This window comes from Tursiops truncatus, chromosome 5, assembly GCF_011762595.2.
Source record: "Tursiops truncatus isolate mTurTru1 chromosome 5, mTurTru1.mat.Y, whole genome shotgun sequence".
NCBI classification, from domain to species: domain Eukaryota; kingdom Metazoa; phylum Chordata; class Mammalia; order Artiodactyla; family Delphinidae; genus Tursiops; species Tursiops truncatus.
In genome coordinates, this window is record NC_047038.1 from 120641515 (window position 1) to 120664108 (window position 22594).

The 22594-nt window shown below is 37.9% G+C and overlaps 1 protein-coding gene and 1 long non-coding RNA gene across 2 annotated transcripts in view; one reads left to right on the forward strand and one right to left on the reverse strand.

Annotated features, from left to right (window-relative positions):
* The window catches only part of LOC109548541 (uncharacterized), a 66724-nt gene that overhangs the window by 30357 nt on the left and 13773 nt on the right, over positions 1-22594 (reverse strand). The window lies entirely within an intron of this gene.
* Positions 5113-19891, forward strand: LOC101339337 (all-trans-retinol dehydrogenase [NAD(+)] ADH4). Its single transcript, XM_019926454.2, is given in 10 exon segments — positions 5113-5130; positions 6471-6572; positions 7553-7610; positions 7613-7693; positions 9223-9310; positions 11018-11249; positions 15406-15666; positions 19123-19165; positions 19168-19257; positions 19749-19891. Coding segments are annotated over 10 exon segments (1116 nt in total).

Sequence of the window (22594 nt, forward strand, 5' to 3'; positions counted from 1 at the left end):
TTACAAAAATTGGCAAAGAAAATACATATCTAGTTTGGAGGGAAATATAGAGAGAGATAGATGCAGATATATACACACACACACAAATGCTTTTAAGCATGTGAGCAGATGCCCAACCTCAAACCCTCAAATGTTAAATAAATAAGTGGGGGAGGGATGGATTGGGAGTTTGGGATTAGCAGATGCAAACTATTATATATAGAATGGATAAACAACAAGGTCCTATTATATAGCACACCAAACTATATTTCAATATCCTGTGATAAACCATAGTGGAAAAGAATATGAGAAAGAATATATATATATATGTGTGTGAGTGTGTGTGTGTAAATGAATCACTTTGCTATACAGTAGAAATTAACACAACATTGTAAATCAACTATACTTCAATAAAATAAAAATTTTAAAAAATATAGTGGAAAAACACCGTTTACCTAAGAGATTAGCAAAGACTTAAAAGTATGATAATATATAGGGCTTACGACCCTTGAGGTTGTAGGACTGGAGTTCTCAACCTCAGCTGATGGGCTGTCAGCTGGGGCTGCTGCCCTTAGCTCCTTGAAGCTGCGCACATTCCTTCTCATGGGGCTCCTTCACCCCCTTCCAGCTTCAAAGCAGCAGTGACACATCAAATCCTTCCTGTCCTTTGAATCACTATATCTTTCTCATCTGCTTTCCTCTTGTCTCCTTTCAAGGGCTCCTTTCATGAACTTTTGGTCCACCTAAATAATCCAAGATAATCTCCTATTTTAATGTTAATTGATTAGTAACCTTAATTACATCTGCAAAGCCCCTCTTCTTTCCATGTAACGTATTCACTGGCATGATAACTTGACATATTCAGTGTCTGAGGACTAGGATAGGACAACTTTGGGGAGCCACTTTAGAAATTCTGCCTAACACAGCCCATGTGTGCCCAAAATATTCATTGCATTGTTGTTTTTCATGTCAGGGAGAAAAAAAATCATAAAAACAGGAAACAACCTAAATGTCTTATCGGTGTCCAGGGGACTGGTTAAATAAATTATGATATATTTATACAACAGAATACTATGTAACTATTAAACAAAATGATAGAATGCTACATGTACTAAAATGAGAAATCTCCAGAATCTATTGTTAAGTAAAAAAGCAAGGCCTACGACAGGGTAAATAATATGCAGCCTTTGTATTTTTAAAGGAGTTATATCTCTGAAAGATATCTCTGAAAGATATTGACAAGAGTAATTGTCTCTAGGGTGGGGTAAGGAAGACTGGAGACTACGTCGGTTTTCACTTGTGCAGTTTAAATTTTTACCGTATGTATGTGTTACTTTTTAAAAAATGAAAATAAGTGAAACAAAAGAGTCTAAATCCTACAAATGCTTTTAACTGAAAATTGCTCTGGTTTACAGCAGTAGACAATGGGACAGTCACTAAGTCCATCACAGGCAAGTTATTCTAATGTTCTCCTTATACTTTGAACATTACTAGAGAAAAACACTACTAGAGAAAACTGCCTACCATTGGTTTCCATGGCCAAAGAGAATGGGCTGGTGTAAAACACAGAAGACAATCCTTTCTCCCTGATGATTTTTTAAAAGAAGAATAGAACCAGGAGTAAGACCTCTGGAATGGGGTTTTTCAAAGGTACTTGTATATTGTAAATATTTGAGGAGGACACAAAAGGAGACAGATGCAGACCTGGGATTGCAGGAAGTGAGGACAGGAGTTAAAGGGCCTCTCTAAAGAAACTTTCATAAAGAGCTTTCCCTTTGTCTCTTTAGAAGTATTTTCCATTTCTTCACATTTTCTTAACCCCTCTGAAAATATTTTGATAATAAATGAAACTGTATTAACAAAACAGAAAGAGAACTCTAGCAAACAGCAGAACCCATGGAGCAGTGCCTCGTTTATATTGCTTAAAATCATGACAAGATTTAACTTAAAATAAAAACAAAAGACTTCTTTGGTAGAAAAAGAAACCTCGGATTCTACCTGTGTAATCCAGATATTTGTCGTGCATGTGTGTCCCCACCTTTCATTCACTATCCCCCCTCCAAAAAAATGGCTGGGGTCCCCATGACAATTACTGAAGTACATACTCCCTCCATGTTTTCTGAGCGTCCCCAGGAGCTAACATTCATGTGGTCTGAATTCCTGCTCCTGCTGAATCGTTTTTGAACCATCCCACTGGTCAGTTGTCTTCCTGGAGCTACTGTTATCTGGGCTACTTCACTATATGCTGCACTTTCCCTCTTCCTGTAGTTCCCAAAGCACTACCAACACAAAGCCCTAGTGGGTAGCAGACTTTGCTGATGATTTAGGAAAGATAGATTATAGTACAGTGTGACATGAACTGACAACATTAAGTTTAATGTTAGGCTCTGCTGCCCTCATGTCCTCTGGCCACCCCCACTCATGGAATTTTACATGAGCTGTCTCTTTTCTCACTCATATCTCATACAAGCCGATTCTTGCCCTTCTCTACACTCTTTCTCCAAGAACTGGTACTTCTGTTGTACCCACCCACAAGCGAAAGACCCAAAATTCCTCCTATTTTATTACTTACACTAATATAATTCTTATTTGTCTATACGTCTTCCACCTAAGCTCTAACCAGAACCCTTGCCCTACGTTACCACCCACACCATTAAGGCATTTTCCCCATACCAATCTGAAACTTTCGTTTTCCCTTGGCCAATTGTCACAAACTGTAGCCAGATCCTAAAATAACACTTTTTCAGGAGAGGAATCAACATGGCAGAGTAGGAGGACACGGAGCTCACTGTCCCAGAAAAACACATCAAAAATACATCTACACGTGGAGCAATTCTCATTGAAAACTGGAGACTGGCGAACAGACTCTTGTACAGCCAAGGCTGTATGAAAGACCCACACAGCATCAGGTAGGAAGGGAAGAGAAGTGGTCAGGTCAGGACCTGCACATCTAGGAGGGGACACAGAAGAGGGGGAGGATTACATGGGTTCAGAGATCCTCCCTGGGGATTGAGCCGTGCGAGCCACATATCGGGCACCCCAGCTTGGGGGGGTAAGTCCCCTTGGCTGGTTTGAAAACCAGTGGGACTGACAGTGGAGCTGTAAGAAACCTAGACTATGCTCATGAAGAATGTGTGCACAGACTTGCTCACTCCTGAAACAAGGCAGAGGAAGCAAAATGAGATTGTCTGGGACTCTGACAAGTTCCCTACAACTGCCCCAGCATGCGCCCCAGCCTGAGCCCCAGCCCGAGCCAAGTGTCCGCTCCAGGCCTTCTTGTTCCACAGCACAGCTCCACACTAGCGCAAGGGCTGATAGAACCGGGGGAGTGCACAGTTGTGCAGGATGGAGCCGACTCGGACCCAACATGGCATCATAACTGGGTGAGGGTGGCCGTTGCTGGCGCCCACGGAAGCAGCAGATCTAGAACTCTGACTGGGTCCAGGACTGCCACAGCCCATTCCCTGACCCATGCTGAACGTCCACACCAGCCTCTCTTGCTCAAGCACTGCTCCCCTCTGGGGCGAGGGTGCAGGCGCTGGGAGGGGGCAAAGCACACAATTAGAGGGATTGGAACCAGCTCAGATCCGACCCTTACAGCTTTTGCTCCAGCAACTAAGGACCTGACCCCCACTCCCAAAAAAGTCCTGTTGGCCACTGAGCAGTAGAGAAGCCCCAGCTTACACCTGGCTCTGGCACTAGCCCCTCTATCTCCAGCCCCACCTCCTACCAAGGTGATAGCTGCCAGCACACCCTGGGGGAAGATATGACTCATGCTCATGTCAGATACAGCTCTCCCTGCAAAGCCACTGGGCACACACAGACTGTATAGGGATGTTTCCACACAAGCACACCAGAATAGGTAACTGTTTCACACAATATCATAGAGACACGAAAGTTAAGCAAAATGAAAAGAAAGAAAGTTAAGCAAAATGAAAAGACAGAGGAATTTATTTCAAATGAAAGAACAAGAGAAAACCCCTGAAAAAGCAATTAATGAAACAGAAATAATTTACCAGATAAAGAGTTCAAAGCATTTGTAATAAGAATGCTAACTGAATTCAGGAAAAGAATCAATGAACATAATGAGAATTTTAACAAGGAACTAGAAAATATAAAAGGAACCAGTCATAACTGAATACAATAACTGAAATAACTGCGCGTCCGGAGCCTGTGCTCCACAACGGGAGAGGCCACAACAGTGAGAGGTCCGTGTACCGCAAAAAAAAAAAAAAAAAGAAAAGTGTAACAGAGCAACTTAAATATTCAATAATAAAATATTAGTTAAAGTCTGGAGGAGATAATAGAATACTATGGCTTTTTACCAACAGGATCAGAAGTATTTCAATATTTTAACAATTGGCATCACCTTAATAGGGTATGTTAGCTGCATATAAGCCCTGAATTTTCCCTAAGGAAAAGCACAAGTACAACAGGATATACAGGAAAAGACTTGTTATGCAATTCTGATTCATCACAAAACAGAAAATGGATGAAAAAAAAATGTGGTCAATTCATACAATGGAATACTCTACGGTAATGAAAATAAACAAAGTACAGCCACAGGCAATGTGGATGCATCTCACAAAAATAGAGTTGAGAGGGAAAAAAAGACATGAAAGAACACATACACTATGACTCCATTTGTATAAAGCTTTTAATCAGTAAAACTAAACTATATTGTGTAGAGAAGCATAAATCATAAAAGAAATGCAAGGAAATTATTATTAGGATTGTGAAAGAGAAGGATGGATATAGGAGGGATTCTGGGTCAGTGGAAATGTCCTTCACTTTATAATTATTTGTTAACTTATCTAATAGGTTTAATGACCTTTACTCTGTTATCTTATATTTTGCAAGAAAAAAAGAAAAAAACAAGTAAACAGAAATCCCCAAATAGTTGGAAGCAATGAGGGTTTGCAGCTGAAATATGACACCACAAATGATGATGTGGAAAGAGATGGGCAAAGTTGCAGATTACAGCAACAAAAAAGGAGAGAAAATAATTGGAGAATAGAAGAGCAGAAATGGTATTTATTCAAAGACAATTCTACACAGGACACAGAGCACCCTGGATAGAAGAAGAAGAACTTAAATCAGAAAGAAACTTCCAAGGCAAGTTTCCCAAAGAAAATGGGCACCAAGGGCAAAGTAAGCAAATATACTGTTTCTTTGTTCAATTCTTGTTTTGTGTGTGTGTCTTTATACAGTTGCTAAAAGAAGCGTCCTTGGGAATTACTCTCAGAAAGCAGCAGTTTAAAGTTGATCAAAAGCTAAGTCCTCATCAACAGATGTACGGATGAAGAAGATGTGGTATATATATACTCATATAGGTACTTTCCTGGTGGTGCAGTGGTTGAGAATCCACCTGCCAATGCAGGGGACATGGGTTCGAGCCCTGGTCTGGGAAGATCCCACATGCCTCGGAGCAACTAAGCCCGTGAGCCACAACTACTGAGCCTGTGCGCTAGAGCCCGTGAGCCACAACTACTGAAGCCCGCGTATCTAGAGGCCGTGCTCCACAACAAGAGAAGCCACCGCAATGAGAAGTCCCCGCACCGCAACAAAGAGTAGCTCCCGCTTGCCGCAACTAGAGAAAGCCTGCACACAGCAACGAAGACCCAACGCAGCCAAAAATAAATAAATAAATAAAATATATATATATATATATATATATACACACACACACGTACATACACACTCACAATGAAATATTACTCAGTCATAAAAAAGAATGAAATCTTGCCATTTGTGACAAGATCGGTAGACCTAGAGGGTATTAAGCTAAGTGAAGTAAGTCATACAGAGAAAGACAAATATTGTATGATTTCACTTATATGTGGACTCTAAAAAGCAAAAACAGATGAACAAACATAACAAAACAGAAACAAAATCATAGATACAGAGAACAGGTGATTGCCCAGGGTGTGGGGGTGGGGAGTTGGGAAGATGAGAGAAATAAGTGAGGGAAATTAAGGGATACAAACTACTAGGGCTTATAGCTCTAGCAAATTCTCAGGTGATGTCAATAACTGCTGGTGGCAGGGAGGTCCACATTTTGAGCAGCGAAGATGTAAAACACATCTGCTCTAGCAATAAGGATTCAGCTAATGCAGAGCTGATAACAAATGGTTCGATCAACAAACACATATTGGTCATCTACCATGCCCAAATCCTATAAATTTATCCTCTTTATTCTGGAGAGAAAAAAATCAAGGCTTTATAATAGGGTAAACTTTAATACACCTGTTCTTTTTGAAAATTAAAAGTGCAATGACTACAATGTAGAATTTGACTTCTTATTTTCAATTAAGGTCCCTTGTCTTTAGAATAATATAATTATATATAACATCCAGCCACAAACTCCAAAACTCTCTTTCATAAAATAATAGTATCAACATGTTCGTTCATTTTTTTTCCATGATATTCTTTCTTTCTCTCTCCTTCTCTCTTCCTCCCTCCTATCCTTTCCCCCTCTCCCTCTTTCTCAGGTTATTAAATGCAAAGCAGCTATCGCCTGGAAAGCAAACAAGCCGCTCAGCGTTGAAGAGGTTGAGGGAGCTCCCCTCAACGCTCATGAAGTTCGAATTCAGGTGTGTGTGAACTTTCCCAGGGCGGGACAGGCAAGACACCAAATGCAGACTTGGCTTCGGTCAGGTCAAGCCTATGTAGTATAACTGGGAGTCCCAGGAGTTTTCACTATGGGGGAATTACATATTTAGGTTCACAATAAAAACAGGTATTATCCCCAGGAGGGGTAAATTGTAAGAATCAGACAAAGGAATTCATTTTAGATTAGAATTAGGTAGGTTTTCTTTTTGTTTTCCAGTTGCCAGTTATTGAAAAGTGTTATTAAAAGAAAGATTGAGAGTTTGGTTCAAAACAAGGAAAGATCTGATGCTAAGGGTCCTGGGTGCCCAGAGGAGGGGACAGAAGTGAGACAGCAGGGAGAAGACATGGCACTGAGCAGAGAGGGATCACAGGCGACAAGTTGAGTCAATTTCTCCATTTTCTCCGCAGCTGACCTGGCTTATATTTTTCCTCAGGATCACCAACCACAGTAAGAGTTGATGCATGAGAATGAATGAGTTATCCTCATGAACAGAATCCTGAAAAATAATACTGGGACACTTCGTAATTAATTAAGACAATTCCTTATTTGATATCTCTCTTTTAACTATAGAAGTTTTATTACCTCTATTGTATTTCATGTCGTTTCAACAAAATTTGAACAAGCCCTCGAAACCTGTGTTCCCCCTCCACTCCCTCTAACAGAGTTTAACTTTTCTGTTACCTTTGATTTCTCCTCTCCTAGAGACAGTGACTGCCAATTCTCTCTCTTTGTGTGATTTTTTCAGTGACAGTGAAAGGAAGAAAATAAAGATGCATTAAGAGGAAAGACTATATCGCAACATATTTTTAATTGTTCTTTTTTTTTTCAAAATGCAATTCTTTTATTGAGCTCATTGAGTGTTGTTAAGTTTCAAGGTGTCATTGGGCCTAAAATTATCCTCCTAACAACCCCAATGATATAATTACAGAAACAGGACTCAAGTCTGCGGTTGCTTTGTAGATAATCGCCACCACCTTGTGCCATACTGATGCCCATGTCATCCATCCTCAATTTGAGGGGCTTTTTTCCCAGTGATCCTTGGCCATGAGGCTGCAGGAATCGTGGAAAGTGTTGGGCCAAGAGTGACCAACTTCAAACCAGGTATTTAAATTTCTGATTCCAATTAAATGGAAATGTCAGGATATTTCAGGGATAATTCCTGATACAGTCCTGGCTTTGCATGCTATAATTGATCTCTGTTTACATAAGGGGACCATCTTTTCCAAAGCAAAACTGAAGCACACAGTCTATCAGAGTCTAGCAATGAGACACAATATTTCCAATCAGAGCTGCCTAGGGACTTCCCTGGCAGTCCAGTGGTTAAGACTCCACACTTCCACTGCAGGGGGTGCAAGTTCGATCCCTGGTCTGGGAAATGAAAAAAAAAAGAACTGTCTAATAAAATCTGCGAAATACAGTCACTTTATTTACATATAGCACTGCGAAACTGTCCTATGATGCAAAGCTACAAGGTGAGCTTACACTGAGCTTCCAAGGGGGAACAGATGACAATTTAAAACAACCTCCTCTAAATAGAACAGAAAACTATTTTAATATTATAAAGAATTTAAAGAATGATGACTTATAGGTAGCTTAAGCGAGAAATATTATGCATATGTCAATGTTAGCTTAAATGTCTTCTTGGAAGTTTGTAAGATAAACATGTGTATGAAGCATGCCAATAGTCGAATTATTTACTTTACATTTTGTAACAGATCCATCAAATACTGCAATATGAGCTATGCAATTGTCACTTATCAGACAGGATGAACCGTATCATTCTTTCTTCCTTTAATGAGGATGCTCCAAACTGAGAAGTATATTAGTATCTTTCCATTCAAAACAAGATTATAGAAACAAATTGCTCTCCAAAATTTGGCATCCACAAACAAGTCTGGCCAATGTACTCCCAGCTCTACCACTTACTGGCTGTGTGACCTTAACCAGTTAAGTCACTTTTCTGTGACTCAGCTCAGATTTCCATTTTCTAACGGGGACAATAACAGTACCCATCTCAAAGGGTTGTCCTGAGAATTAAATGAGATAATACATGCAAGCCGTTAGAATGGTGACTGACACATACTAAATGTTGAACAAATGTTAATCATCATTATTGGACCTTGGTCATCAGAGGATAGAAATCATTATTGAAATTGAATAAAAAGTAGAAAATGTAGAATTTGAGAGTGAACTAAATGAAACATGAAGATGACATATAGTTTACTCTCCATATCTAGCCTATTGCCCACCTCCCCTATTATATAAGGATGTTCTGTTCCATGCAGGATGTTTAGAAATGTAATAAATAAAGTCCTTATGTAATAAATAATAGTCATAATGCAGAGTGTTGCAATGACAGCAGAGTCTCACAAAGGACTCTGCACCTGATGGTATAATACAGATGTGTTGCTTGACTGCCCAGCAGAGAGAAAACGAAAAAGAAAAAAGACAGTATATACAATACTTGGGAGAATCAGCAATCTTGCAGGTTAATAAAATACTGTAGCCACCTATACTTCCTACTGAACATAAAATGTATACCATAAAGAATGGTGTTTTCCACCAATTCACCTGGTAGAAACTATAAGTAACATCTTAGGCATCATCTAACACATGGCCTTCTTTTCTAGGTGACAAAGTAATTCCACTCTACACACCTCAATGTGGAAAATACAAGTTCTGTCTGAGTTTACACACAAATTTTTGTGGAAAAATCAAGTAAGCTCTATAAACTATTAGCAAGAGTATAAATTGTTACAAATATTTTGGGCAGTACATTGGCATACCTAAATGGAGTTGAAGAGGTGGATACTTTGTACCCACCAATTCTAGATGTGTACAAGAAACTTGTAAAATCACCCAAACAGACATGCACCATAATGATCATTGCAACACTGTAATAACAAGCAATTGAAAATCGGGTAAATGTCCTTCAGTAAGAAATAGATTAACAAATTGCTATGTAGTAACACAATGGAATTACTATATAACAATGAGAATGGCTAAACTTGCTCTAAATATACTATATAACAATGAGAATGGCTAAACTTGCTCTAAATGTATCAACATAGAATAATCTCACACATATAATGTTAAGGGAAAGAAGCAAGTTTCTCACAGATAAATTTAGTCATATACAATAACAATACCATATATTGTTTATGGTTCATGTGTATGTAGTAAAGGAAATGATAAATGCCACATTCAGAATAATAGCTACTTCTACAGAGGATGAGAGAGGAATGCAATGAGTCACAGTAATTTATTCCAAGACCACATAGATGTAAGTCCTGGAGCTAGATTTTGAACCTAGGCAGTCTGGCTCCAGAGTCAAAATTTTTAATTGCCTTATTCTCTACTGAGACTATAGAAAGATCTGTTTATGCTTAATTCTAATTGAAACTAGTTATTTTAGAAGCTAAAATTTTACTACTCTTACATAGATTACTGTGCCTCAATTTCCTCATCTATAAAATGGGGACAATAATAATGCCTACTTCACAGGGTTTTGCAGATATTCAAAGAATGAACACACCCTTTTGCAAACCTTTAATAATAGATTTTGACAATGACCATCAATTCTCTCTAACGTCACAAAAATAGAGATAAGGTATTATATGCCTCCAGATGAAAATACACAACACTATTTTAGCAATATTCCTACAAAAACATAAAACCTGAATCACATCAAGCATTTAGATCAAAAATACTAGTTTAGAGGAAATACAGTGATGGAGAAACATGTTAAACCAGGTTACAAGAGTGTAATCAGAAAAATCTAGAGTGAAGAAAATTCTGGAGGCCAAATGACTGTTTCTTCAACAAATAAATGGCAGGGAAAAAACAAGGGGTGGGGTGAGAACCTATAAATTAAAAGAGACTTAAGAGACATATCAACCAAATGCAATGTGTGGAACTAAAAGAATCTTTATCTTTTAGAGACACATACTGAAATATTTACAGATGAAATAGCGATGTCTAGGATTTACTTCAAAATAGTCCAAAGTGGGGAGGATAGGTGCTGGTGTTGGGGAAGCAGGTAGGTAATAGATGAAACTAGATCAGTCATGAATTGATAATTGCCAAAGCTTGGAGATGGTTACATGAGGATTCATTTTGCTATTCTTTCTACTTTTATATGTGCTTGAGTTGTCCATAATACAATTTTTTAAAGAAATACATGTAAAGCCCTTAAAAGAGTTTCTGGCACATAAGAAGTATACAGTCAAAAGTGTATTATTATTATCATTATTACCTTTAGACCACTTCTGACTATATATTTAGGTGAAAATTCTCAAGCCATTTTTTTTCAATTTTTCCATCTAATAAAATTATCATAACGAATACATAACGCCTAATTTTTTTCCTCAGGAAAGTAATCAGTGGTCCATCTACTTTCTCTTTTTTTGTATCTTTTCCCCCTAGGCATTTCAAAACTCCTATGGGTGATCAAAAATTAATGGAAGACAAAACTAGCAGGTTTACCTGCAGAGGAAGACCAATTTACCATTTCATGGGAACCAGTACCTTCAGTCAGTACACTGTAGTGTCAGATGTTAACCTTGCCAAAGTTGATGATGATGCCAGTTTAGAGAGAGTTTGTCTGCTTGGATGTGCATTTTCAACTGGCTATGGTGCTGTAGTCAACATTGCCAAGGTAAAATACTTAATCACCAGGTTGTGTAAAATAGACATTACTAGGAGGTAGCATGATAAAGCAACCAGATTTATCTTCAAAACCTGGCTCTGCCGTTTATTACCTCTGTGATTTTAGGCAAGTTATTTAACCTCTCTATTCCCATCTCTCTACCATAATATCTACTACAAATAGTTGTGGGGATAATTAAATCATATTACATATGTAAGACATCTGGCCCAGAGGCTAGCATATAGCTGGCACCCAGTTCATGTTCATTTCTATTCCTTTACTCGTATGTTAGATTATAGACTGTCCCTGATTTAAACACAGCCTGATAAATATGTCCCCTAAATGTGAATGCTCGTCCTGGGACAGCAGACCCAGTCAAGAGACAACAGAAACCTCCACCCATCTCCATAGAGCTACCCTACTTTCTCCCTGACACAGCAGATTCCTCTCTCTCAAACTGTAGTAATTCATCTCTGCTTCTCACCCTGTGCCTTTGTGGCTTCAGGGGAAGGTCTCAGATGGCAGCCCTAATGATGGTAAGATGCGTCCCTGGAATTCCATGTTAGAATTTAGCTTTTACAAAGCTCTTCAACTGAGAGATTAGAGAGATGTCAATATCACTTGGACGCTTCAAACAACCTCCTTATTGGAACCTCCTTGACATCAATCTTTTCCCCTTGACTCTAAACTGCAAAATGCAACCAGTGATCTTCCTAAACAAAAAATCTAAAGTTTTTATTCCCCTTTAATTATTCCCCTTTTCCTTCAATATGCTATAGTCATTCTTTCTCCTTCTTCCTTTTGTGGCTCACTGTTCCCCTGGGCCTGACCCTCAGTCTCTGGGCTGTGGACTGCGCCTCTGGACTTTTCACACCTGGCTCCCACCAACACTGCCTGGAAAGCTCCCCCACTTCTTCTGGCTGACTCCATTTATTTATCCCTTCCTGTTGGAAGCCTACTCCACCCTCCCAGGCATGCGTGAGGTATCCCTCCCTCCCACTTTCCCCTAAAGTTTCTGTATTTAACCCTGTCTTCCTTCTCATCACACTATGAAGAAATTTCCCATTTATTTCTCCTTCCTATTAGATGATTTGCTCTGTAAGGGCAAGAATTCTCTCTTGTTCATTGTGATAGCGCCAGAGCCTAGCCCTGTGCCTGGCACATAATATGAGCTTGATAATTTGTCAGCAAATGAATGAATAAAGCCAGGTTCATGTGAAACACCTAAAACGCCTTGGTGAGGCTTGGTCCTCAGCCTTGCAATCCAAATATTCTTTTTTATCAGATTGCTTAGAGTTGTTCAGTGCCAAGGAAACAAAGTCAAACTAACCAAAATAAGAGGCTGATCTAGTAGCCAGAATATCGAGATATGACTTTTCGTTGAGAATTACATCAGCCATAGGAATGCTATTCTTGGCTCCTAGTGTATTATCTCCCTCTAAAAGTTCATTCATTCGTTTATTCATTAACAAAAATGTAAAACTATATGGGAGGTCAAACTACAATCGGAAGGCTCCTGGAGGAAGGGTGTTGCTAGTTGGGTGGAGTTCAGAGCTGATGTGACCCTCCAGTCAAGGCGTAGTTTCCTCGAGATAACACTGGAGACACAGGGAAAAATTACTGCTCTTTGCCACCACACCCCACCCTGCCCTTTTCTGGACTCCATGCTGACTGTCACCTTCTACTGTTCTAGTCTTTCTTCAGGGATATTAACACTAGAGATTCAGCCACAGTTTTCTTTTAAATCTAGTCAGAACTTACCTAAACTCCCAGAATCTGCTCTTCCTGCTACTGAGGAATAGCTAAACCACCTCACGCTCAAAGAAGAGAAATAAATCTGATAGGAACAAGTTAAGAGAAGTGAAGTGTCAGTAATTCTAGTCAAAAGGCAAGAGCTTTAATAATGTTTAATTTACTTCTGGGAAGAAAAGTGATGCATAAACTCTGATTAATTATTGAGGACCACTCCCCCAGCATCACCAGAACTCCGGGTTCTTTTTAACCTATTTGTATCCTTTACTGCCAAATTAGTCACATTTCATAGAGATCTTTGGAAGCATAAAAATGTCCTGTAACAGTGTTGTCTGCAGATAGATAATCATCAACTATTTATAGCCCTATTTTTAAGTGGGGGGTACTTTATAATAACCTCCACTCAGAAGTGCAATTAAATGCACTTTTACACACAGATGTCCAGTTGTATAACATAACTGGTGCAGTGTATTCAATTTATACACTGTTGTGAGCTATGTACAACTACTGTGTACAACATTGCTTCAATGAGAAAAATGCATGTTACTTTCAATGAGACTTACGGCAAACTTTATAATACAGTCTCCATAGAAATATATTTGGAAATATATTAAATATGCCACAGTATCATAGTCAATAGAACATAGTATATATAGAACATTATTCTGAATATTTGCAAAATAGATATTCTATTTTCCCTGAGTAGCAAAAGTCAGCATATGCATGCCTAATATCACACATAAGTTAAAGTAAAATACATGCATTCTCTCTGTTCCTTAATAGTTTTGTTTCCAGTTTAGACTATATCAGTACTTCCCTTGGACACATTTTCTCTTTCCCTTTTGTTTATGCTTTAATTCTAACAGTTTCTCATCACCATTAGAAAATATTAATTGAGCATCTCTCTGTATAGTAATTTTTTTGCCACTATACCACTCTACAAAATAACATATTCCAGCTACAGCAGCTTTCCTTATCATCTTATATATTATGTTTCTTTTTAATTCAATGTAACAAACATTTATCAAAGACAAAAGAACACTCCTTGATAGCAATGTGAGAGATTATATGCCTTCAAAGATTTTGCAGTCTTTTAAAGAAACACGTGTATGCAAACAAAATCAATCAAGAATAATTATAAATTATATGATATAAAAAAAGCAAAGAGGTGGGCACTAATTTCTAATTGAAGAATCAAGAAACATTTCATGGGGAGAGTGTGATTTAAGTTGGGCCTAGAGGTATTGGTTATATTTTAATTGAAGGAAATATATTTATTTTATATCTAGTAGTGTATGTATGTTAATCCCAAACTCCTAATTTATCCCTCCCCCCCTCCCCTTTGGTAACCATAAGTTTGTTTTTGAAGTCTGTGAGTCTATTTCTATTTTGTAAATAAGTTCATTTTTATCATTTTTTTTTAGATTCCACATATAAGTGATATCATATGATATTTGTCTTTGACTTACTTCACTTAGTATGATCATCTTTAGGTCTATCCATGTTGCTGCAAATGGCATTATTTCATTCTTTTTTATTGCTGAATAATTATTCCATTGTATATATGTACCACATCTTCTTTATCCATTCATTTGTCAATGGACATTTAGGTTGCTTCCATGTCTTGGGTATTGTAAATAGTGCTGCAATGAACACTGGGGCTTGTGATCTATTTTTTTTTTTAACATCTTTATTGGAGTATAATTGCTTTACAATGGTGTGTTAAGTTTCTCCTGTATTGCAAAGTGAATCAGCTATACGTATACATATATCCCCATATCCCCTCCCTCTTGCATCTCCCTCCCACCTTCCCCATCCCACCTCTCTAGATGGTCACAAAGCATGGAGCTGATCTCCCTGTGCCATGCGGCTGCTTCCCACTAGCTATCTGTTTTACATTATTCGGTAGTGTATATATGTCAGTGCTACTCTCTCACTTTGATCTATTTTAAAAAGAAACCAATAAACCCATTAAAATGTGTGGGCTTCAGTTTTTGTTCTCATAACACCAAAGGGAAAAGGAAGACAAGAAAATGATTTTCACTTGGGTTTGTTCGTTTTGAGCTGAATATCTAATGGCCTTCAAGTGTTTCTGCAGATTTAGCCAGTGATTCATCCATTTTCATGTTGGCAAATTGCCCCCATTTAGCTATATCATTTAGTTTTATGACAGGCAGTCTTTATTTATATGGTCCTGCCCCCACCTCACTCGGTCCCTATTTTACAAAGTGGGACCAGGGACTCCTGGTGGTCCAGTGGTTAAGACTCTGTGCTTCCCATGCAGGGGGCACGCATTCTATCCCTGATCAGGGAACTAAGATCCCGCATGCAGCACGGAGTGGTCAAGAAAAAAAAAAAAAAAAAAGTGGGACCAGCTGCTTGAGAAGTTAATGTATAATTTTCTTGCCTGCAGGTCACACATGGTTCTACATGTGCCACCTTTGGCCTAGGAGGTGTCGGTCTTTCAGCTGTAATCGGTTATAAAGCAGCAAAAGCTTTCAGAATCATAGTTATTGACATCAAAAGTGAGAAGTTTACAAAGGCCAGAGCCCTTGGAGCCACCAACTGCCTCAATCCTAGAGACCTAGATAAACCCATTCAGGAGGTCATTGTTGAAATGACCAATGGAGGTGTGGATTTTGCCTTTGAGTGTGTAGGTGGAGCTAAAATCATGGTGTGTATATTTTTTATAGTAGGATATAATAAATGTTGCTTATTAACATTTATAATATGTGCATCTTAATATACTTATTAAATTTTAATATTTATATACATGTATAATTTGTTTAAGAATAGTTATTAATACTATATTAGATATCATTATATGTTACATACATATAATTAATTTTTACTTATTAATAAATATTAATAATTACTATTTAATATTAATGTGTTATTAATATTTGTTTATTCTTTCACATGAAAGTCAGCAAAAAATTAAGAGAAAACTTAGAAATAAAAACTTTCAAAGAATTGTGCCTCTGAGAAGTGAGGAAAAAAAACAGAAAAGGCAGATTTAGAGGAGGGAATAGACAGGGTGAATGGAGTCACCCCTAACAGCCAGAGGTATCCACTCTCATCTTAAAGTAGAGCAAGGAGATGTTAGCAACCTACAAACAAGCCAGTTCTGTCCATCAGATCTCAATAATCAGGCTGCAGAATTAGGTCCAAATTACATATGTGAAATTTTCAATTAAAAAAGTCAACAAGCTGCAAAATTAAAAACTCAATCTTTTTTTCCTAAACACTACAATTTTGTATCATTCAGATTTCTTCCCTCTCAGGACAGGAAAGGAGGGCCCTTCTGAGTGCAGGGCCCTGGGCACTGCACTGGTTGCAGGCCCACATAGCCAGTCCTGTCTGTTCTGCTCCAGAAAATGGGGTAAAGAGCCAACTGCACAGGCAACATAGGGAGAAGTTAGCCTCCAGAGCACGCAGCCTTAGTCTCCAGCAAATATTCACCTAATGCATCTTTGCTCAAAGCCACTAGGTAGAGTTTTGTTTTGTTTTTTTAACAAGATGACCAAAGAATTCATCAGCTAACTTTTCTGCCAATGGAGGCTTCTTAGTTCATTAGTGAGAGCTGTGAAGTAGTTATGACACTATTCCCTTTTATTTACCCCTTCACCCAGCCTGGCTCCTAAAACTCTCCTCTAGAGAGGGTACACAGAATGAAATTCTGTACTTCAACCTCCCAGGAGCAGGCTTTGGCAATTTTCCCCTCGGTTCTTACCTGACACAACATGATATGACAAAAGAGAATGGAGACTGGGAAGGCTGCCCTTCCTGGGTCTTTCCTCTTAGAATGGCTTCATTATAATAGTGCAACTGCTTAAAAGAGGATCTGGCAGGTAATAAGCACTCGATAAATGGTAGCTATTACTGACATTTGTGCAGTGAGGACCCCTTGTACTGCACTGCTTCCCTGCATCCAAAGCTTCAGGCCTTGCTTTTTCAATTGTCCTTGGCACCTGTGGCCTTCAATGTGCCACATCCCTCCCTCCACTTCCCACAGCTCATATGTTTCACAAACACTGAAATTCAGCCCACTTATTTTTCTAGTATAGAGATTCTCAAAACTGGCTATACTTCAGAAGTACCTGGGGAGCTGTTGTTTTCCAGTATCAGTGAATTGACCCATACCCAGGATATTCTCATGCATTGGTTCTCAAGCTGAGAACCACTGATCCAAAACTTGGCAGGTTCTATTATTAACTTATTTATTACACCAAGAAACGTATTTTAAATTATGGAATAGAATTACACTAGAGAACCCAGATAAAAAGAGATGGGTTTAATCACAAAAAGATGGGCTAACTACCCTTCCACCAAAAGCTTCCATAACTAGGGAAAGCTTAATTTCTACGTTGTGGAGGAGATTCCAGTAATGGGAATGAACTTAATTTCAATGACCACTAATGCTCTAAAGCAGTCTAAAGAACCCAACAGAACAATTAGAAATTTACAGTAATGGACAATTTTATAAGATTTTGAGAATTAAAAATTCTCATCAAAAGTTATCAGAGGCTACCAAACAAAACCCTGTATTTGCATATAATACCCATTTAACTAAGTTATAATTATGGAGGTTAATTTCCTGCTTGGAGCAAAGCTCAGAAATGTAGAGAAGGGCAATAGGAAAAACATTAAATTAAAAAAAACCAAACAAACCAGGAGTAATGTAGGCAGCTACCTTAAGGTTGCAAGCAGTGCCTGTGCTCTTTACCTCTCTCTGTGGATCTCTCTGTACAATATACATTAAACAAAAATATTTCTGCCATATAAGAAGTATAGAAACTAGAAGAGTTGCTATTTAGAAATGTTAGAAATTCTCAAAACTATAAATACATATTCAAATAAAGATTTCAAAACACATTCTAAAAGTTCTAGGTCATTGCATTGCCCATCCCTAGTAAGACAGACAGAGAGAAGAGGGAAAGAGTTTACTGTACTTCAGATTGCTTCTTTCATATAATGATCAGTGATGAACAGGAATGGTATTCCTATTGGGACTTCTGTAGAAGTAAAAGTTGCCTCAGCAGGTGAGAACAAAGTTAACCACTGGCTATGGCAAACAATATGGGATAAGTTTATATTTTTCTTGTATAATATTAGTCTCAAAAGATTTTAAATGTTCAACTATAACATAGGGCTTCTATGTGGAATGGCCATCCACAAGTTTATATCTTTCTTAAACTTATTTACATTTTCAATCTTGGCATTTTTATATTAACTCCAAACCTGCAGTAGGTTAAGATAATATTTTCTCTTTCTCTCATGCAAAGATCAATGCAAATCCCCTGGGCCCCTGTCTTCCATGTAGTGATTCAGCAATCAAGGAAGTTCAAATTTGTGGCTTTACAATCTCAACATGAAGTCCTCTTGGTTGTTAGAGTAGAAGGGACAGCTGGCGGGATGTGCACTGGCTTTTCTATTTTGGCTAGGAAATGGCACACGTCACTCCTGCCCATAGCCCAGAACTAGTCATATGAGTCTACTTAACTGCAAGAGAGCTAAAAAATATAGGGAAGCAGATGAAATGTTTGATGAGCAGCAGCCACTGTTATTTTCTGTTTAACCGTTTTGCCTTCTGTTTTAAATAGCATTTCTTTTAAATTATCCTACATTGAGATCTGCTAAGTTTACAGTATATGCCTCATTTTTAGACTCTAGTGAATACTTATTCACCCCCTGTTCGTGACTTAATTTTGATCCTTTGTCCCTGGAATTGCAAATATCTTCATATATACCATTGTACCTGGTCAAAAACTTGTTGACTAGAATTTATAATATCTTCTATAGATCTTTCTTTACCTTCATGTATGTATATTTTTCTTGATATACAATGAGATGCATTCTGGGTTCAGCATAAGTGTGGTATTAAACAGAGTAAAATATGTTTGGTTTCTTTTCAATATCTTTTTTGATGACATTCAAAATTTTATTGGATATTCTATCTGAAACAGAACACTGGTGCCTCAAGTCTCAATCTACAATATTACAACCTCATTAGCCATTATCTTTTATGCAGAGTTGTGTAAAATTTCCCTAAACTATTGTACAAACCCACATTGGAATTCATGTTCTACTTTTCTACTTACTCAGCTAATCTTTTTGTTTGACCTTCCAGAGAGCAGCCCTTGACAGCATAACAGTAGGTTGGGGAGTATGTACATCATTGGAGTAAACGTTGGTGACAACGGATTGAGTGTTTCTGCAGTGGAGCTAATAATGGGCCGTACTCTAAATGGAACAAGCTTTGGTGGTCAGTTTTTTTTTTCTTTTAATTTTCTTCATAGTAGTACTCAAATTATCATAATTAGGATTATTGAAAGGAAAGGAAAATAATTTATTTTTTAAATATTGAGTGCCTAGAACATATCTGAAGACTACCTGAAAGCTATTTATTCTATTAGTTACTTGAAAGTAAACAGAGTTTCTTTATAGAAGGATAACTATAATTTGCAGATTGAAATTCAGTTTGCATTAAAATAGACCAACATAGGGGAACAAAAGGTAGACAGTGATCAAATTGAGATACCTCCTTATCTAGAATTAGAAAATAATCTTGAATTTTTCTTTTGAAGAAAAAAAATTTAATAGATAGAAGTACAAAAAATTAAACATAGCAGGGGGATAAGCTATTTGAAGCAACCCAAATCTGACCTGATAATTTCATTCATTCGACAAACACTGGTTAAACTACCTTTTCATGTCAAGCACCATGTCTTTATTTGGTATTTTGGCCAATTACAGATTGGAAAGGTATCGATTCTGTCCCAAAGCTGGCTGCTGACTACAAGAATAAGAAATTCGATCTGGATGCACTGGCGTCCCATACCCTTGCTTTTGACAAAGTTAATGAGGCATTTGACGTAATGTACCAAAGAAAAAGGTAAATTACCAAAGAGATGAGTGAGCAGTTTGAAAAACCTTTATGATGATTCTATTTTCATTTGATGTTGAAAACTAACCAGTGTGTCTTTTCTGACACTTTCCACATCATCAGAAGTACTCAATGTCCTTAAAAGATTAAATAGTGGCCATTTGCAAAAAAGAAAACTTCCTACTCTATTTCCATAATGTACATGGACATACACTGTTCCAACATAGAGTGGTGATATAAACTGACACATATTTTCCCCTTCACAAATTGTTAACTCAGTTGGGGCTGCTCCATAGCAAGAGAGGTTCCTAGAGTATAATGTCAGGTTCAATATAGTACAATATGGCCCTGAGTCTGGAATCACTGTGGTCTGCGACTGACACAGAATGCCCACTCCAGGCCCTTCATTATCAGACTCAGGTGAAAACCATGGAGATGTGAGTAGTGAGTGGCAGGTAACAGATACTTAAAGGGTTCCCCAACTGCCTCATTCTCTTGCTTTGTCATGGTTGTCTTACAAGTGATTCAAGTCTACAATTTTAGCTACATTGTGCTCTCTTGGCATAGACCCTGAGAAATGATTTATAAAAATGTCCCAATCAGGGGATCCCTGGTAATTGGGGAGTGGGTAAGACTAGGATCAATGATTTTGGTTAAAATAATCAACCACAGTGTTGATCAATAGAAGCAAAGGCCAAAACACCAGGAACAGTGTTACACAGAAGAGATGCAAAAAGGCAACAAAAAGAAGTAAAAGGGGGAAAGTACATAGTTAAATGACAGGACTTTGAAGCAGAGAACAAATGTTGCAAAAGAAGAAAATAGGTCCATGGTGTGAGAACCAAGGATACTTCCTGGGTAAGAAATCTGAGAAAATATCTCTATTCATATGAACTCCCTAATTTGCAAAAGTGTTAACTGCAATGTAAAAAAAAGACGTTCAGGGCTTCCCTGGCGGCGCAGTGGTTGAGAGTCCGCCTGCCGATGCAGGGGACACAGGTTCGTGCCCCGGTCCGGGAAGATCCCACATGCCGTGGAGCGGCTGGGCCCGTGAGCCATGGCCGCTGAGCCTGCGCGTCCAGAGCCTGTGCTCCACAACGGGAGAGGCCACAACAGTGAGAGGCCCGTGTACAGCAAAAAAAAAAAAAAAAGACGTTCAATAAAAAGAAAAGAACACTTAAGAAAATGGTAATAGGAACATACATATTGATAATTACCTTAAGTGTAAATGGATTAAATGCTCCCACCAAAACACATAAAATGGCTGAATGGATACAAAAACAAGACCCATAAATATGCTGTCTACAAGAGACCCACTTCAGACCTAGGGACACATACAGACTGAAAGTGAGGGGATGGAAAAAGATATTCCATGCAAATGGGAATCAAAAGAAAGATGGAGTAGCAATTCTCATATCAGACAAAATAGACTTTAAAATAATGACTATTACAAGAAACAAAGAAGGACACTACATAATGATCAAGGGATCAATCCAGGAAGAAGATATAACAATCCTAAATATTTATGTACCCAACATATGAGCACCTCAATATATAAGGCAAATTCTAACAGCCATTAAAGGGGAAATTGACAGTAACACAATCATAGTAGGGGACTTTAACACCCCACTTTCACCAATGGACAAATCATGAAAATGAAAATAAATAAGGAAACACAAGCTTTAAATGATACATTAAACAAGATGGACTTAATTAATATTTATAGGACATTCCATCCAAAAAAAAAAAACAGAATACACTTTCTCCTCAAGGGCTCAGGGAACAGTCTCCAGGATAGATCATATCTTGGGTCACACATCAAGCCTTGGTAAATTTAAGAAAATTGAAATCGTATCAAGTATCTTTTCAGACCACAATGCTATGAGACTAGATATCAATTACAAGAAAAAAATCTGTAAAAAATACAAACACATGGAGGCTAAACAATACACTACTTAATAACCAAGAGGTCACTGAAGAAATCAAACAGAAAATCAAAAAATACCGAGAAACAAATGACAATGAAAACACGACCCAAAACCTATGGGATGCAACAAAAGCAGTTCTAACAGGCAAGTTTATAGCAATACAATCCTACCTCAAGAAACAAGAAACATCTCAAATAAACAACCTAACCTTACACCTAAAGCAATCAGAGAAAGAACAAAAAAATCCCAAGTTGGCAGAAGGAAAGAAATCATAAAGATCAGATCAGAAGTAAATGAAAAAGAAATGCAGGAAACGATTGCAAAGGTCAATAAAAGTAAAATTGGTTCTTTGAGAAGATAAACAAAATTGATAAACCATTAGCCAGACTCATCAAGAAAAAAAGGAAAAGACTCAAAACAATAGAATTAGAAATGAAAAAGGAGAAGTAACAAGTGACACTGCAGAAATACAAAGGATCGTGAGAGATTACTACAGGCAACTATATGCCAATAAAATGGACAACCTGGAAGAAATTGACAAATTTTTAGAAAAGCACAACCTTCCGAGACTGAACCAGGAAGAAATAGAAAATATGAACAGACCATTCACAAGCACTGAAATTGAGACTGTAATTAAAAATCTTCCAACAAACAAAAGCCCAGGAAGAGATGGCTTCACAGGCGAATTCCAACAAACATTTAGAGAAGAGCTAAGACCTATCCTTCTCAAACTCTTCCAAAATACAGCAGAAAGAGAAACACTCCCAAACTCATTCTACGAGCCCACC